We start from the raw sequence: 20,415 nt of genomic DNA, 5'->3' as shown, positions 1-20,415 counted from the left end.
AAGGACACTTCACCATTACAAAGAAGGTGGGCAAGTTGGCATACAAGCTGGAGTTGCCCCCAGACTTCAAGGTGCACTAGGTGTTTCACGTGTGCAACCTTAAGCAGTTCCATCCGAATGATGAAGACCTAGAACGTAGTGTGCCACAACGCGCTCCCATCATGCAGAGGGCCCCGACAGCACAACGAGCCGAAAAGCACCTCAGTCAGATCCTTCGCCACAAGGTCAACTACTTGGGGGAGGCAAAAAAATACTTTCTGCAGTGGGAGGAAACAACGGAACCAACGTGAGAGCATGCATTCCGAATGAACAACCGCTACCTGGCTGAAGTCAGAGCTTACCATAAAACAGATGGCGTCGAGGACGGCGCATGATTTGAAGGGGGGAGCATGTTCCCTTGCGACTTACATTGTACAGTTGCGTTTAGAGTTTGTTTTGCTTTTGTTGAGTCTGATGTAAGTTGCCCGGTTCAGGTGAATCAATACCCCTAAGGGGCAACCCGTATACTTGAACTGTAATAGCCTGCAGGCAAAATTGTGAATGAAGTAAATGCGTTGAACTTTCTTTTATTCACCCTAATTGTGATTGCAATTTCTCTCCTTCTATTCTCTCTTGCTCTCTTTCACTATGATTACAAGCTTCCGCGATCGGCAAGCGAGCTGACAAGTAGGCTTGCGATGGTGAGAAAAGACCATCGCGCCGCGCTGGCCCATTAAAGGAAATAGGCCCGTGACACATATAGGCTTGTTAATTAATAATAAATATATTTTTTCATATATTCTGTATTATAATACAGTGTAGACAACTGAAATGTTCGGCTTGTAAGCAATAACTTTAGAGTTCAAATCCTATAGCTTACAACTTTGAAACAATTATTTTGTAAATGAGCCCGTTTGAGCTTGTCTCCGTGGCTTTAGAGTCAAATTTCCATTATTTCTATTTTAAAAAATGTATTCTTTTTTTTGTTAAGAACCCAGCTCGTTTAACTGAGGCTCATCATAATCTAAAGCTGGATCGGCTCGGTTCACCATAAGAATGAGCCAAGCATAAACATCCACTATTCAGTTCATTCGACTTGTTTACCAGTCCTAACTAGCTCATCGAGCCCTATTTCCAATATTGTGAAGCTAAGAAAAAAAAAATCATGCTTCAACAATTTTGTGAGTTCATCCATTTGTGATTTTATTTCTGACTTAGTGAATGGATTTTTCTCTCCCAAAAAAAAAAAAACAAAAAACAAAAAACAAAAACCAACCAAATTTGTGGGTTCATAACTCGCCAACAAAATTTTGTGAGTTCAATAGACAGGTCACATCCATGTCTCAGATATGTTGCCAGAGACCAGCATACTGGCTCTTTTGGTTGTTAATAAATGATGATGACAAGCACTTGGACCACCCAACATACCCCCATTTCGTCCAGGCAAACGACTGTACTGTAAGCCAAAATGACGTGCTTTCTGAAAATGTCCTAAAATTTTTGAAATCCATCGGATGTTCAAATTTTATAAATTTTAGTTTTTAAATGACTTTTTTACCTTTTCCACAAGCAAATTTCCTTCAGATATCCAAATTTTCTCCAGATATGTGAACTTCCTCCCAAATATCCAAATATGTGAATTTTCTCCCACATATATGAATTTCTTATTAAATATGCAAATTCTCTCTTAAATATACGAATTTCCTCTCAAATATGAGAATATACAAATTTTCCCCTAAATATGCGATTTCCTCTCAAATATACAAATGTACTGTATTTGCGAAACATTTTTTGTCTTACATTAACATCATTTTGCGAAACATTTTTTGTCTTACATTAACATCATTTTCCGTTTCATGTATCCCTTAAATATTACACATTATCGTAGGAATTGGGGAAAGGGGCTTTCAGATGGTCTGACATTTACTGGGCACTATTCCATTAAAGTTTGGTCACTGTTTCTTTATTGAATACTAACTAGAGGCACAACATGTGGCGCTATTGGTGTTTGTTTGTCATCCATTAAATGCATCTAAAATTTTGGGGCATGGCTTGGATAAGATCCAATCCAAGGGTCAATTAACACCTTTGCAGAGGCTGGTGATACCGAATCATTGGAATATGGCTCAAGCAACAAACTATGCCATATTAAACATAAAACAAGATAGGGGTTGGTTACCTATCTAAACCATATCCATCTAAAGGATATGTAGTATTGTACTAAAAACCATATATAAAATGAGTAAGATATAGATGTTTGATGTGTTATCCTTCATGACATTGACCATTTTTCATAGATGGAGTTCCGGAAAAATGTGATCAAATCCTTGTTAGCATCTTATGCATCCAACTGCTATTTTTATATTATACTTCATATATGCGTCTAAAGATTAAGTAAAAATATACAAATTGAATATTGGGTGTGATGTGGATTGATGTAGTTAGATACGGTAGAGAATATTGCATACAAGTCTTTGATCGAAACAGTACATGAAATGTAATTTATTTTGTATCTTAATCTACCTATATTAGATGGATGCCAATGCAGATTAGTTACAAATCAACCAATGTCTGATCAGTTTTTGCGTCTACACGCGTAATAGACATTGATAATCATGACCATAATAATATCTAATGATGGTGGTGGTGGTGGTGTTACATCGCCATTCCATCTGCACTGCTTTCTCTTATCCTTTCTGATGCCTATCACATGGTCAACCTCAAGTGGCCGACGCAAGATTTGGGTTGGATCGATACGCCCTATCTTCACCAGCTGCCCTGATCTACTTGTAAAAAATGAGGGTCGACACCTTGTCGCCCTGAGTTCTTGATACTTAATTAATAAAATTGAGTTTACTTGCTCTCAAAAAAATTGTTGCATCGCCATTAGATAAGCTGTAGCTTAGATTTTCCTTTTAATAATGAGAAACCACTGCGTTGGTTTAGACATCTTGTTATAGGCCGAGAGGTGTCACACTGACCATGGCAGTATTTTAGTGTCTGTGTTATAAAACTCCGCTAGTACTCCCTCCCTACCCACCGGAGATAGTTTTCCGTTAGCTTCGGCCTTGTACGCATCATGGGTACCGAATCCTCGACATCCTTCAACTTAAAAACCTTAAACAGACTCACTTAGCCATGTGTTTGAAGCCCTTGTGGTCGATATGAAAGTAATAATTCTTATAGTAATCTATCAGGGATTACTCTTAACGCCACCATGTCAATAGAGGTGGCAGAAACATTAGCTTGGTTTGGTCATCCATCACTTTCTGCCATAACACAATGTCATTTAATTCAGTACCTGGTAGAAACTAGGGAGACCATGAGCCATGCAGCATTGGTACACTCCAAAGTTTGGACCACAATCAATGCGTATCGTTGAAGCTTGAGGAAGCCTCTAAACGCCATCCTAAGCAACTGACATTCAGTGCAGAGGGCCTAAACTCTAAAAGTCATGACCAAGTCTCCCATCATTGAATGCTGTAGAAATGGCATTGACCCAACATTGAAGTAGTATCTCTTTCAGGCTCTGCTTCCTATCTCACCATCCAAGCCCACACTAATAAATCTCATCCAAACGTTTCTGTTCTTTGTCACGACGCCAAAGCTGGGTGTGCTCCTTGGTGGGCAAAGGGAGTCCAAGGCTTTTACACCAATGGACTCGCAAATAAGGTGGTTTGTTTAACCTATCTTGAAAAAAAAAAACAATTAAAATTCTTGAAGGTTTGACAATCGCTCATCACTCCTTCCCAGCTCCGTTTGCACAATAGTACTTGGAAGAATGATTTTGCTTTTCTTGGCCCACTTGATTAAGCCATGTGGATCCGTGATCCAGTACCATAAAATTAGCAGACCGCATACAAAGATGGTCCCAGATGGAGATGGTACAAGAACAACCACCGCTCCAGGACACATAAATGAGTGCCCATCATCAACTTCCAGGCACGGCAATGCAGATTCAGAAACCGGCACGTACCTCAGCGGCCATGTCACAGGCACATGCCATTTAATAGGATAGGCAAGCCCACGGAGTTTTACGCTGCCAGAACAGTGACCGTAAATACAGCAGAGCCAGTGCGGCTAAGTAAATATATAAAAAAAAACTCTTAATCAGTTAAATGATAAAAATAACCATGATCCTATCTCCTAGTTAAAAAAAAAAAAGAACGTGGGTTAGTGCTATTTTTTGTTCAGATATTTTTTGTTTCTTTTTTTTATGAGGAACCAGCTTAAGAATAAGGGTGGTCCTATGCAGTAAATCCTGAGCGAGTGTTCTAGCCCACAAGGGACAGCCACAAGGTAAGTCACCGGTATGATCTCAAGGAGAATCAATCGTGGGTAAATCGGAGTTCCACCATCTTACAAGCACCGCCCTAACCACTGGAGGGAGGATCAGGTGCAATGTGATTGCACATTTTTAGTGTGCTGCTGTACCTAATCATCCGCCATCTTTGGATACAGCCTGTCAGTTGTGGGGCCCAAGCAATGATGGAGGGTGAACAGTTGCAGCAGCACAATAAAAGTGGGAAATTACATAATACATTGCACCTGATCATCCCTCTAACCACTGGACCACATTGTTCAGATGTGTCAAATCTTGTCCTAAGGAATTGGCTTTCAAGAGTGTTAGCATAGGCGCTCATCTCCTCATCTGACCAAATTACAAAGAACCTGTCCCAGATTTATTAGCAGCAAGTAACATACATATATACTCATCGGATATTCATGAAAGAGGCAGCTACAAAGTGAAACTTATTTCTGGAGAGAGAGAGAGAGAGAGAGTTTTATTTCCTGATAAAGGAAATTCCCTTCTCAATGCTCGCTGCTAGTTCTTTCTTTGCTTTCTCCAAACCAGCCCTGCCAAAAAAAAAATGCATTTAGAATCAAAGACAGTTTTGTTCTTTGATGATGCTTACATTATAAAAAAGCTCGTCATACATGCGCGCGCACAAACACACAATGCCTGCACGTATAGATGTATGGAAAATTTGCATTAAATATAACCACCTTTCAAACTCATTAAGAGGCCCTAGAGGATAGATCTCCTCAGCACCACCTCGTCCAAGCCTGACCTTTGACGCAAAAAATGGCAGCTCCGTCACCTGAAATGGAACTAATAAATTACAGCTGTACTAAAACAAAAAAGGGACAGGGAAGATAAGATGACATTGCAGCAAAGTACCCCAGAAGCAACAAATGCACACTCAACAACGCCAGCATCACCCCGCAATCCCCTCAAGCAAGCATCTGCAAATTTAGCAGCTGCGTATGCCTGTAGTTATGAAGGTCAGAATTAAAATCGCTAGCATTATTTTTTACCTCCAGGTGGGGACAATTATAATGACCATAAAAGAAAAATGGGAAAAAGTAAAAAGTAAAAAAAAAAACAGTAAAGGACCAACCATTGACAGTGTTGCAGAACCAGTTCCAGCTTTTGCCTGCAGTGGGAAGGGACGTCAAAGTGCAGTAATGCAAAAATATTGCAGCCTAAGATAAGAACATGGATATGTATATGTACATAATTTGACAAAAACTCATCAAAAGCAAACATCAAAAACAGTAACCAGTGCATACTTTGAACAGAAAGATAAATTCAGTTGAACCTGAATCAGAACAAGCCAACAAAAACAGTACTTCGTTAAGTTCAAGCCTATCAGAATGATAAGGTCGGTCAAACCAGACAAGAAAACATAGAGCTGGCAACAAAACAAGAGGATTTTTCTTATTTTCCCTTTGTGTGTTTGACATCTACGAATGTCCTCTACGCATCAATCAAACTCATTCTCACCAAGCAACGACCACCATCACAGGAGATGCACAACAAACCCATTCAATGCCCATAGCTAACTCCACTTGGATTGCCAGTGTTAATAAGATATGCCTCCAGATTTGACTAGAGTCCTAGACGGATGCAATTTGAGCATTTTAAATTCTATCAATGAGCATGTATGATTGAAATTTTATAAATCTGTTACTATGTGTGCACAGACAAACACACACAGAAAAAGATTAACAAAAAATGATTGTGCATAAATTTGCAAGTCATGTATAGTGTCATAGTGTAATAAATAAACCTGATGCCAAAAATATGACACTGAACACATAACGGTGTCAACACAATATAAACTGACTCAAGGCCCAATTTAACCAGACACCAAACAAACAACAGTTAGGAAATCAATGTGGCAGTTAAAACAGTCTGACCATCACAGGCAACCCAAGGCAGATGGCTGACATTGGGCTGCCTTATCTGGATAACAAAGCTCCTTGTGCAGTCCTTTCACTCCTTTATACATAAGATTTCCAGTTACCAGCATCTTTGCTTTGTACAAATTTTTCTGTTAATTAGAGTAGCGGAGCATTAGCACATGCTGTTCGTCCAGTGCAAATAAAGGAGTAGCTTAGCTATAGTGTTATGTCAGAACAATGTAATGACTGATTTTCCAACATCAAGTCTTGTAGACCAAGAGACAAATTCTCAGCACATTATCAAAAAACTCATTTATAGACACATTCATTTCTTAAGTTCTATAAATCTTCGATAAATTTCCATACTTTCTATTTATATTTTTTAGTTTTAAATTTTAATTCTTACCATTTTTTCATTTCTTAATGCATCATATACAAATTTAATAGCTCAAGCCATTAAATTCACGAGCTCTAGTCAATATGGACAATCATCTACGCTAAAAGAAATAGACTTGTAAAATATTAAATAAAAATAAATCCTACATTTTAATTATTAAATTACATAATTATAGGTAGTCATATTTGATACTAGCTTCTATGACACGTATTAGGAGAGGGCAACAGGCTTGTCTGGCCCTACTCAGAAATTGGAGCTGTGGCCTGGTCAAGCCCAGCTAGCCAAAAAGGGCAATCTGGCCTAGAATGGAAGTCTGGATCACCCACCTGTGTGGCCCATAGGCCTAGGCTGTGCAGGCAGCCCACGGGCCTTGCTTTTACTCAAAGCAGCACTCCTTATTCTTCTTTTTCTTTTTTGCTTTCTGAGAAAGATCAATTTGGACCAGACTTGATGTTTGGAAAGTTGGCATATGACCCAAAATTGGAACCAAGTCTGTTGCTATGTAGATACAGACCAATCTAACCCACTTTAACCCGGTTTATACTTGCATACCTCACAATATTTACATATCACCTATGTCACATGGGTGCGGGTGCGGCAAATATATATATATATATATATATATATATATATATATATATATATATATATATATATATATATAGTCCAAAAGTTGGACATAAATGACCCTGGGTGTGTTGACCGCACCCAGGGTCAGGTTGACCGCACCGGGTGCCGCACCCGCACGCACACCTGCGTCACATCAGGCACGGCACCCAGTTGGCCGAGTCCCTGTGACATAGCATATCACCGAAAAATACATATTTTTGTTCAACAATTAGGGTCCTACATGGCATGAACAAAACTGATTATGAAGTGCAATTGAACGCCAACTAAAGAACCAGAATATCTTGGTTGACCTGATGAAGGCAAAGTCATTTCAGAAGTGTTTCCGTAATTAAATGAGAGAGAGAGAGGTTCTATTAATTTTTTGATACCAATGGTATTGCTGACTCACTGAAAAATACTGCTACTGCAGGAAGGGTGCTGTTGCCAAGGGAATTATTGCCAAATGAGGGAGAACACAAGAGGTGGAAAAAAGGGGATGGGAAGAACCCTAGTTATTCCCCATCTATTATTTCTAATTTTCTTAATTAAAAATTTATTCAGGCTGCAGGCTGCTGGTACAGGATGAGCGGCAATCCGTACCCAGCCCACCAAAAGCTGGGTTAGGTTAAAAATTAGATTCAGGCCTGTCTCATCCAGGTTGGGATGCCTGTGGCTTATGGGTCACTCAACCTTATGCTTACTGCTAATAAATATAGAACTGTTCCTATTAAAAACAAGGTTAAACTATATTAGCTGACTAGTTTTTCACGGAAATATATTTTAGCCTCCTCACTTTTTGATGTAATCAATCATCTCCCTTTCACTGTTAAATTGTACATATAAATATATTATATATATTTTTATTTATTTATATTTGATGTATATATTTTTTCCTTTTATTTATTTTTCTTTTTCTTTGTCTAGACTAGATTTAGTTCTTTTTGAACTAGACTTTGACTAGTCAAAAGAGTCTTTGGAGTGACCTAGTCCAACGGATCTATTTGTAGCCGTTGGACTAGCTCCAACGATTATTTGAGTCTCCACTTCCCTCCTCTTCATTGTATATAAATAGGGTTCATTCCCCTCTCAAATGTAATATTTCTTGCATGGTTTAATCTTAATAAAATATTCTTTTTTTACTCTTGTGTTGGCCACCTTTGGTGGTTTTTTTGTGTGAGCCTATTCGTGGCATTTGTATTCATTTTGGTGTTTTGGTGAAGCTCTTTTGAGTGTTCACTTTGGTGATTTGGTGAACATCATTGGAGAAACTCATATCTTAAAATGGTATCAAAGCTTGGTGATCAAGCTGAAATTGTTTTCGATGCATTGGGAAGTGTGCTACTCAAAATTTGAAAGTATTGAAGTTTCTGTTGCAATCTTTATTCAAATGCTAGTGAGATCGTGATTGTGTTTCAAGTGATAGATTGTGTTTCAACTGTCAAGTATTCATACTCGTGATTGGTGGTAGAGTGCTCGTGATCTTCTCCTTATGTTTCTTCTCTCTTCTCTTCTTTTCTTTCTCTCTACTCTTCTTGATTCTCTTGTCCTTTTAAAAATGAATGACAATAAAAATGTCACTATAAAACCTATCAAGCTTAATGACTCAAATTATGTAACATGGGCTTCAATTATGAAGCACTTCATATGGGAAAAAGGGTTGTGGGGATTAGTGGATGAAACCGATCCAGAACCCAAGTTAATCCTTACCAAAGTAGAATGTGAGAAAGAAGTACCTCTTAAAGGGGATGAAAAAACAAAGCAATGGCCACCTATTCAAAAAAATAGAAGGAATGGAGAATGGGGCATGTCAAGATTGTCTTGGCTTATTAGTAGGGTTGATATTAAGAAATGTTCTAGTCTTGCCAAAATTCAAACATGCACACAATGCATGACATTATCTCAAGAGAATGTATTCTCTTAGAGATATTGCAAACAATGCAATTTACAAGACAAAATACGAAATATGAATAAAGAGAACAAAAGTATTAGATAATACTATAATAGATTGTGTGAGCTTTGGTAAGAGTTGACTCTTCTTGAACCAAAATGGCATTATCCCGAAGATATAGAACTCCATCAAAATCAAATTGATACAGAGCATTTTTACCAATTCATTAATAGATTGAGATCAGATTTTGAATCCACCTAATTCGCTCTTCTTCATTGAGAAAAGTTTCCTTAATAAAAGACACTATAAAGGAATTAAGTATGAAAGAAAATAGGCTCAAAAAGAGAATTTCAAAGAGTGACGATGACTCGGTTCTAGCCTTATATAGATCATAAAATTATGTTAGTACCTAAAAACCATCACACTATGAAAGGCCAAGCGATGAACATTATGAAAAGCAAGGCAATGAGTATAAGAGGAAGAAAGTTATTTGCCATTATTGTCGAGAACCAGGACATGTAAAAACCTATTTTCCTAAGTTGAAAAAAAACTTATGAAAAGAAGGTTGCCTTTGTTGGACCTTCACAAGAGTCAAGTGATGTAAAAATCACACAAGATCCATCCATTGGAAGCATGTCCTTGACATAACTAGTGAAGACTCTTCAACCTCTACTCAAAGGAACATCATCAACTAGAGTCGCGGTTTCTTCCTTCGGCTTTTCCAATCCCGGTAAATCTCTTTGAGGTACAAGTGAGGGTAGAGCTAAATGTTTTAAAAAGAGCAAATACTTGGACTGTTCAAGATATTCCCCCAGGAAATAAACCTATAGGTTGTAGATGGATATATAAGGTAAAAACTAAGACTAATGGGACTCTTGAACGATACAAAACTAGATTAGTTGTCAAGGGGTACTCCGTATGAAATAGATTATGAAAAAACTTCTGCCGCAGTTGCTAGGATGACCACTATTAAAACCTTAGTAGCTCTAGCCCCTGTGAGAAGATGGCCAATATATCAGATGAATGTTAAGAATGCATTTCTTAACGGGAATTTGATTGAAGAAGTTTTTATAGAAGCACCACCTGGAATAATTATTCCTAAAGGAAAGGCTCTTTGCTTAGATAAGGCCTTGTATAGTCTTAAGCAAAAACCAAAGAATTTGTATGACCGGTTTAGTCAAGTTATGCTTATGTTGGATTTCAATCTTGCTTGACTGACACAACTTTATTTATTAAGGTTTCTGATGCAAGTATTATTAGTTTTCTTCTCTACGTAGACGACAAGATTATCACTAAAGGGGACAAACAGAAAGTTAAACACAGTAAGAAATTTCTCAAAACACATTTTGAAATGACTGATTTGGGTTTTTTTAAATATTTTCTTGGTATTAAAGTTGCTTATTTTTCTAGAGGGTATCTATTGACTCAATCTAAATTTACTAGAGATATTGTTGCTAGGTCTGGGATCTCAGATGATAAGAAGGTTGACACTTCCAAAGTTGTTAATATCAAAATGAGAATTGATGATACAGAACCACTTGAGAACCCGACATCATACATACAGCTTATCGGAGGATTGTCTTGCCTTTCGATTACGAGACCTGACATAGCATATACGAGACCTGACATAGCATATGTAGTTCACACAGCCAGCCAGTTCCAACATGCTCTCACCTCTGTTCATATGAGAATTTTTTTTTGCATTATTAGATATATCAAAACTTCCATTTATTGAGGGCTTTTTTTATTTGCTTCATCTTTAGATCTAACTGCTTATATTGATATTGATTGGAGAGGTGATCCCCAAAATCGACACTCAACTACGGGTTTTTGTGTTTTCTTAGGTGACTTGTTGATCTCGTTGTGATATAAGAAATAATAGAATGTCTCACTATCTTTGATTGAAGCAAAATACCTATTAATGGCTACAACCACTATGGAGGTAGTCTGGCTAAGAAGATTGATGGCTGACATAAGCGTTCAGATTAAAGGAGCATCACAAATGTGTTGTAACAACAAAAGTTTCATCTACATTGTTAGCAACTGAACCTTTCACGAACGAACCAAACATATTGAGATGGACTGTCACTATATACAAGAGAAGTATTTACATGACACTATCGATCTTCCTTATGTTACTTCAGAATATCAATTAGCAAATTTCGTCGCCAAACATCTCGCTCCTCCTAGATTTCACTTTCTCTTTAGATAAACTTTCGGTTATTATATTGTAAGTTTGAAGGGAGTGTTAAGTAGTATATATATATATGTATGTATATTGTATATATATATATATTATATATATATATATATTTATTTATATTTGATGTATATATTTTTTTCTTTTATTTACTTTTCTTTTTCTTTCTCTAGTTTATTTAGAACTAGATTTAGTTCTTTTTGAACTAGACCTTGACTAGTCAACACTTTGTTGACTAGTCAAAAGAGTCGTTGGAACTAGTCCAATGACTCTATTTGTAGTCGTTGGACTAGCTCCAACGACCATTTGAGTCTCCTCTTCCCTCATCTTCATTGTATATAAATAGGGGTCATTCCCCTCTCAAATGTAATGCTTCTTGCATGGTTTAATTTGAATAAAATATTATTTTTTTACTCTTGTGTTGGCCACCTTTGGTGGGTTTTGTGTGTGAGCTTATTTGTCTTTTGTATTCATTTTGGTGTTTTGGTGGAACTCTTTTGAGTGTCCACTCTGGTGATTTGGTGAACATCTTTGGAAGAACTCAATTCCTTACATTCACAACACCTCAAATATCTCATTTTGGAATATAAAGTGGCAATTTTCTTCCTATTTTAAATGTTAGTTAACATCGATTCCCTTTTCACCACTTTCACACCATGGTTGTCTTCACCAAGTTCCACAACCTAGCAATCTGGACTTCCATTGACTTCATTCCTAGGCATTTCTTCACGACTATCATGTGTCACATGCTTAGAAAGGAAAGACTATGCCACCTGAATATGGCTAAAGGACAAGGTGAGATGCCATGCTTGTGTAATTTTCCGTTAAAAACAATATATAAGGAGACATATCATTGAACATAGTTGGACTATTGGGGTATCCCTGTTACACAATCAAAATGATTGAAATAAGGGAACATTTTTGCCATTTGGTTTGGTGAACTGCAGTAGGAAAAATTTCATACATCATTAAAACAGATAGAAATAGGATCAATTGTGTCATCGTTCTCGAAATAGAAAAGTCGGATCAGTAAATGCAAATAAGAAAAACATAACTTGGTTATAAGACAAGCTGCCATGTGTAATTTACCCCCAAAAGGGAACTAAGTACGCAAAAAACGTTTCCTAAGATGCATAGTAGTATACAGTTAGAATTGTATAAATAGCACCATACTTACACAAGATAATAGGAAAAGGGGATTTTCCTCAGTATGTACTTGGAAATTGTAGCAAAAACATAACAAAATGCTAGAAAATATCAAAAGATACCAAGAACATGTGGAGAGAAAATGTGATGTTTTTCTTTTCTAAAGTTTGTTAAAATTTAATCAAAATTTTTTATTTGACTTCTCCTTTTTTGTATGTTGTAGTTCCATGTTTTCTAATATTATTTTAAAAAATAACAAAGAAAAATAATTATATCCTAAAAAGTTTTGCTTCATTGAGATAGACCAAGGCAGATATCGATGATGATACTAATATGATTTATTTCAACAAATTCATATTGAAAACATGATTACTGATCATATTACAAGAAGAAACACACTTTCATAATCCTTTCTAAAGTTGACAACCTAGTTTTTCATTTTCTAGTGTTCCCACTATTCTTAATCATTGTTCTTGTTCTTTTATTAATTTAATTTAGGACTTCCCATTTTAACTTTCTGTTTGTTTTCATTTTTTAATGCATGACATGAAATTAATATTTCAAGCAATTGAATTCCCAGACCTCTAAATTGCCACTCAGGTGAATGTGAATAATCATCTAGATAAAAGTAGAGTTACCGGAAGTGCCTAGGTAAAAGGGGAAGCGGGCTTCGGAAGCGCGAAACGTCGCGCTTCCGAAGCGTGAGGGAAAGCGTCCCCCTTTTTTTGGGAAGCGCGCTTCCCTTTTATGGGAAACGCGCTTCCCATTTATGGGAAGCGCGCTTCCACCACGCTTCCCCCGCGCTTCCCCCTCGCTTCCCCCTCGCTTCCCCATTTTTTTCATTTTTCCGCTTCCCCCTCGCTTCCGGTTCGCTTCCTAGGTCGCTTCCGAGACGGTTCGGAATTTTCTTCTAAGTAGTCCCACGCTTCCCCGCTTCCTAAATTTTTGAAAGTGCCTCGCTTCCCGCTCCCGCTTCCCGTATCGCTTCCCGCTCCCGCTTCCTCGACTGGTAACTCTGGATAAAAGTCACTAAATATGAAATGCATCTTGTTCTTGCAACATACCTACCTTATGTTAGTTATAGCAGCAATACAACAGAGAAAAGGGCCTAAAAAGCAAGCCTGCAATGTATTTCTGCCACTTGCATGAAAACAAGGTTGTATGAAACGAACAATGAATATGGTAGACGTTTTGGGAGAAAATCTGTCTCAGCATACAACACATAGCAAACAATTGTATGCAATAAACATTGGATTTTGGAACACTAGAGGTCATCCACAAAATAGTTTTCTGATAGCTTGATGTGTCTCAATCCATCCATCCATGTGGCATTATGAGGTGAGGCTTCTGGCTTGCTGAAAGGATAAAATACATGCTAAGGCAAATTCACACACTAGACCATATTGAGAATCATAAGGTGTCCTTAGGTGCACTAGTCTCATTTCCATAATTAATCAAGCTTTATTGTATTTTCTCCTTTTTCCATAAGATCTCATGGTGTATTTAGAACCAAAGTGGGTCAAATCTTATAAACTCACCTTCTACAGACAAAAATCAAGAAGATCATTCTTGAGACTTTCAGGCTATGTCACAGGGACTCTCCAACTAGGTGCCGCACCCGCATCGCACCCGCACCCGATGTGGTCAACCTGACCCTGGGTGCAGTCAACGCACCTAGGATCATTTATGTCCAACTTTTGGACTTTATATATATATATATATATATATATATATATATATATATATATATATATAATTTTTTATATTTTTGCCGCACCCCCGCACCCAAGTTTTTTGAAAGTGCTGCACCCCCGCACCCGCACCCGCACCCATGTGACATAGCTTTTAGGCATGATACCCAAAGAAATCTAGGGAAGATCTATTAATCAACTCAAAGAAGTATGTTAATTAAATAAGAACAGGAAATAACAAAAACTAAAGAAACAATATAAAAAATTTCGCAAAACTAAAAATCTTATCTCCTCTCTTATTTATACATGAAAGTTTAAATTATGGAAAAATATACAGGAGTTGGAGCTCGATTCTAGGCATGTGAATGCAATACTCCGGCTCACTTGGTCTTCAGTCTGCATTGAAAGAAATTAGGGTGACAGACAGTTGCAAGTATCTCTTGTCCTTTAGCGTGTCGAGTTGACCTTTGCATAGCACAATCATTTACCATTGATATGATCATAGGTCCCTCAACTTGTTATGATGGGAATTGTTGAAATAAGGGTTTGGGCATGAGCTTCTGGTGATCTTCAAGATTAGGTAGTCATGATCCCTCACTTTCACTTGATTTTCAGTGTTTCTTTCATTTTATTATCCTTCACATGTCATATCCATGCTATTTATAAGAACCATAAGGATCGGAATATTACACCATTACTTGGTGAAATTGTGCCCTTTCAAATCCAGACCCCCTTCATAACTATTGCATGAGTTATCCATGCAACCACAACTGTAATTTTAAATAGAAGGTTTATTGCCTTGCAAAGGTTCCCAATGACCTAAAAGAAGATTCCAGTGCAGTTTGAAAACTTTAAAAACGGTATCTATTCACACTAGACCAGCTTCTAAAAATATAAATGATATCATCTTGTATTTCATTTATAACCATGCGATTATCATAGTGAAACTATTGCTGTCCATTAGTGTCATCTTTCTACTTCTACAGGTATAATGACAGATCGAGAAACTCAACTAAAAAGAATTGGAGGAGAAATTTAAGTAAACCTCCATTCACCCTAACTAATCAGATACTATAATTCCAACACATCTTCTTCATTGTTTTTCTTGGCAATCAAACCATAGTAGCTAGCTAGTTAGTGTGTATATCCATATAAAGATGAGTGTAGACATAATCCCAAGTAATTCATGGTAACTTCATATTTCTTAACTTCCAACATATGCCAGGAAGTTAGGTTCATAGGCTAAGTACAGATTAGTGTGAGAAGACGAGCATAATAGTCCAATGCAGTCGAGCAGCATTCTCTTCCCCTCATAAGATCGCTCTGGTTCTCTCTTCTCATCAGGTATATGTTCATGAATCATGCTTCTATCTTTCGTATTTATTGTATGCCTTAAATCACTCATAGAATGGCGGTCTAGTTTATTTTATCATTTTTTACATGCTTTCCTACTGAAACAAGAAAGCTCAAAACCAATATCAACAGATCAATTAAGGAACATGTCAATTATATGTTGGCATGCCAAGCATGTTTAAGATCAGAAACACATGCACATAACACATGCAGACTGTTGCAGACTTGCAGTGCACACATTAATTGTGTAAGAGTCACCCTCACACGTCACATATGACAGCTAGCATTGTACAAAGAACTAAGATCATCAAGTGGATGACACCAAATAACTTCCCCAGACCTTGAAATAGGTACCAGGTTAGATACTAATGTTTGATAGAAAAAGGCTCTTTTATGATATTCTATTTCTAAAAAGGATACATCACCTCAACAACTTCTGTTCCACCATTTTGAATACGGTCAGTCAAGTAACAAATTTCTTCAGCAGAGAATGAACATGGAGGTTTGACCTACACAAGACATTCCAAATGAATGTTAGAAAAGACCACTCTGGCAAAACCAACAAAGAGAATATTGGATGGATAGAACAAATAAAATACAAACTACAATAACAATCTATGGTTATTCATATAATCTTGATAACCTGTGAAAGAAGAGGTAGAATGGTGATGCCAGCATGTCCACCAACAACTGGAACATCAACATTTCTGGGATCGACACCCAAGACTTCAGCCTGCGCAAATGTAGCATCAAATGCCGACTGAAAAACATTAAGAAAAAAAGAAAAGACTCGTGCTTTTCACAAGAGGCAACTAGAAAGTTTTCAGCGATCTTTGACTCTGTCAACCACCGATAAGAATAGTGCATCAAAATTCTCAATTGTATCTATAACACGAGAAGTGAAAAAGGCACAAATAAGCATCAGTTGATGAGTCAGAAAAACAAAAGTCAATACAAGAAAGTCATTACCACAAAAGTATTTGCCCGCACAACGTCAAGTGTTGTCACTCCCAGCAGACGTTTAGGGTCATATGTGCCAGCCTTCTTTAAGACTTCAGCCGCAATTGGAACAGTTGAATTTACTGGGTTGCTTATCAAGTTAATAAGGGCATGAGGGCAGTACTTGGAAACACCTTCAATAAGCGTCCTAACAATTCCTGCATTTATCTTGAATAAATCATCCCTAGTCATGCCTGGCTTCCTAGGGATACCTGCTGGAATAATAACAAGGTCCATTCCTGTAAGGGCAGCTTCCAACTTATCCTGCCCCAAGAATCCACGAACCTGAAATCCAAGAAGAAGGGGGATAAAAAACAGTACTTCAATTATTAACCCCAAAATAAAGATCCAAATCCTGTATGCTGGTCAACCCTGCAATCAAAATCCCATAAAGACATTGTGCAACATATAGAATAATCAAACATGAAAGTCAATTCAAATGATTAGTGAAAATGAATAACAACAGCAAACGTATCACTCTCTAAAACTCTAGCATATGCAAAGTTACAAACTGGATTTGAAGTCCACATACTTTACTACCAAACACAAAGGAAAACTAGATTGACGACAAAGACCACAACAAGAAACAATCTGAAAATTTCTCAAATCATTGAAATATGAAGCCAAAACAAATGTGACAAAGAAAAGCTATAGGATTTTATTAGAGCAGGATCCCCTAGACCAAGAATTATTCAGGAGCTAACTGAAGCGTTGTCAAACATTAAACGGAAGCACTGCATTTTTCTACTGATAACTTTGACACATCCTAGCTGCTGTTGGCAGATCAATATTACTTTGTTACCTTGCGACACCCCATTGGCAGATAATCCATTTCTAAGTTTCTAGAGTTCATTTTCTTTAATTCGTGACTCATGAAAAATTGCATATTCTTTTTCTTAGTCCTTCTCCAATCCATGCATAAAAGAAGAAGAGAGGAAAACGTTCTGTTCATTCCCACATAATAGCTTTCTCAGGGGAACCTGAGAAAGCTATTCTAAAAGCCTGAAATCTCATGTTCAACCGAACATGAGATTTCAAGCAGCCTGTGATTTCGAATCATTCTGATTCCAAATCAGGTGCCGTGGGATTTGGAAATCATTCTGATTCCAAATCCCGTCGAGTTGAGGCACCCGAACGTACCCTAAGACTTGTGAAAATTCGCGTGTTCTTTTTCTTAGTCTTCCTCCATTCCATGCATAAAAGAACAAGATGTACTGCATTAACTAGGAAAAAACAACGACACCTAACACAACACTCGATAGCTTCAGAGATTTTCACACAAATACAGAAATAAACCCAATCCAAAACAATGGAAAGAACAAAAACAGGCCCAATTTTCCAATTACATCCATCAATCAATACAAAGAAGGCAACATGGATACTCCAACATCTGAAACCAAACCAAACACCAGAACCACGTCTACCTCACACTCCACCATCCCCAAATCACATGACCCAACATCCAATTCACCCTCAAAACATCCCAACATGGCACCAAATTCAGAATACCGAAAAAAGGAAAGGGAAAGAAAGAGGGGAACAAAAGACTTTACCACGGCGGAGGTATCCATATGGCTGACATCGGCAGTAACGCCGGGGGAATTGACGACATCGTAGAGGTGGAGGATGGAAACGAGGGGGTTAATCTTCATGAGCATCGCGAGCGGCTGGCCGATCCCGCCGGCAGCGCCGAGGATCGCCACCTTGAACCCCGGCGCCCCGCCCTTCGCCCGGCACTCCTCCCTCCGCAGCGAGCTCCAGCTGCCCATCGCCTTCCCTCCAAACAACACCCACCGATCAATTCACCCATAGGAAATCAAATTCCAAGAATTCTTGGCCTAATTCTGAAGATGAGTCCAAACAGAAAGAAGAAGGGAATCAGGCAATTGAAGAGAATTGGGTCGGACGGACCTGAAGGCTTGGGGGGTTGAGATGAGCGGAGATCCTCGCGATGCGTTGCGTCATTTCTTCGCTCTGCTGCATCCTTCCTTCCCTTCTTCTTCCTTCCGTTCTTTCGGGAGGGAAAGAGCAGAGACGGCACTTAAACTATAGCGTCCAGGGAGAAGGACTGTCTCCATAACAGACACGATCGCGCCTTTCGATTACGAAAACGCCACTACCCGAGCAAAGCCCACGCAGAACGTCTCTCCCGTATCACAGGGACACGATGACATGGTATGAACACAACACATACGTACGGATACTTATTTGCTACGCTCAATTTTGTACCTACAACTAGCTGGATTCTTACCATGCAGTGCAGGTCGTTTTACTGTGTTTTACTGAATTTAACGTCATAATTAACGGTAATCGATGGTTAAATTATGTTCTTTAATGAGAAAACATTTTTTGTTAAGCCAAAAAAAAAAGTTTAGTAGGTTTATACCTATCAATTTTTTGTATCATCAGAAAGATACATACGCGCATCAGATTCCGATGATTCAAAAGCCAATTCTTACTAAAATCGTGCATGTACATCACATCTATGAGGTTAGATTTATCAAAACAAACCAAAAAAAAACATTTGGAAAAAAATATTGGTTTTGCTTAGCTGATATATACTTATCCCCATGCATGATTTTTTTCAGTAGTTTTAGTAATACTTTTTAACAAATATATTTGTATATAGTAAAGTATTCAAAAGCTTATTCAATAAAGAATAAAAATATGTCCTCGTGTCCTGTTTTGCAAACTCGCATCACCTGTCGAATCATGGTCCGTGTCCCTGCTTTGTAATACGGCTGCAAAAAGGATAAGGCAACGCCAAGTATTTTTGGTGTCCAAGAGAAAAAAAAAACAGAGAAGAAAAGAAACCCACTTGGGTACTTTTGTGATTTCTGCCGATGGTAGGGTTTCTTTAGCCATAGAAAGGTGACCGTGAGGTGGATTTGAAATATGGGGCTGAACCGAAAGTGCTTATCCGGTGGTTGTGGCTCTCTTCATCCCAAGCTCCTGAGTGATTCAATGGATATCATCCAAACATAAGTGATGGAACGTTCATCATGTAGTGTACTTGGATGGAGAACCAGATGTATTCAGATCCATATGTGCAGTAGAGAATGTGGACATCGATCTGGATCTGTCCTTACATGGTTATTTTACAGTAAATTCCTTAACTTGGACCCAATCCGATTCATGTCTGCAGTAGAGAATGTGGACATTGATCCATATCAGACCTCATATGGTTCATAAATTTAGGGCTGGTAAACGAGCTGAACCAACTAGAACTGTTTCGGTTCGGCTTGGGACTCTGCTCCTATGGCCCGTGCAAGCCAAGTCGAACCCAAACAGCTGGACAACTTGAGCCAGGTCCATTTGAAATACGACTGGCCAAGGTTGTTTTTTTGTTTTTTGGATTAGCAAGCTGGGGTTAGGCAGACCCGTATGAGAGTTAAAAAAAAAAAAGGTAATTCATGAGCATGCTACAATGACAAAGGAAACCAATCAGGTGGCTTATCCTTCTAACAACAACGACCGGTACTAAGGGGCCCGGAGTTTCTCTAGTTGTGCCGGGAAATGAAGGCACCCTTTTGGAGTTCAAATGTGCTTGATCCGATCTATGCTGAGGAAGTATATAACCATTTTAGGATCGATCAAATTGATGCTATTCCTTCCATCACATTCTGCACCACTCTTAAGGCGTGTTTGTGTGTCAAGGAAAGTGGTTGTTTTTTCGCGGAAATGCATCGACGGGCGTGGGTATCCGCTGGGCCACCATGACAACACACTGAAAATGTAGAAAACCGGCGACGGGCGGGCGGGCGGGCCATTTTACATGCTGGAGGTGGGTTTTCTGCGGAAACAGTTCCTGTGAGGGGAGGGTCCGTCGGATTCCATTCCGCGACATGCGAAACGCCCCCTAAAGGTGTCTCTTCTAAAGCTTTGCACAATACCTGACCCATTGACACCCCTACATGTGACTCAACTGCAATCTTCCCGTAACACTGGGCCCCTAGTAGAACCA

General features: G+C 38.3%; 1 protein-coding gene across 1 annotated transcript; it reads right to left on the bottom strand.

The window, feature by feature from the left end:
* Positions 1-4,639: 4,639 nt before the first annotated feature.
* On the bottom strand, positions 4,640-18,477 carry LOC149842091 (malate dehydrogenase, glyoxysomal-like). Its single transcript, XM_089998896.1, has 9 exons — positions 18,363-18,477; positions 18,005-18,223; positions 16,422-16,736; positions 16,096-16,185; positions 15,878-15,961; positions 5,382-5,417; positions 5,162-5,251; positions 4,987-5,081; positions 4,640-4,836 (listed from the first exon to the last, which is right to left on the bottom strand). Exons 1-9 carry the CDS (start codon positions 18,432-18,434, stop codon positions 4,764-4,766), a joined length of 1,074 nt encoding a protein of 357 aa, XP_089855022.1. The 5' UTR covers positions 18,435-18,477; the 3' UTR covers positions 4,640-4,763.
* Between the last annotated feature and the right edge of the window lie 1,938 nt (positions 18,478-20,415).

Source organism: Nuphar pumila, chromosome 3 (genome assembly GCF_984573655.1).
Source record: "Nuphar pumila chromosome 3, dmNupPumi1.hap1.1, whole genome shotgun sequence".
NCBI lineage: Eukaryota > Viridiplantae > Streptophyta > Magnoliopsida > Nymphaeales > Nymphaeaceae > Nuphar > Nuphar pumila.
The sequence above is the reverse complement of the archived record's forward strand: the minus strand, read 5'-3'. Positions and strand labels throughout refer to the sequence as shown.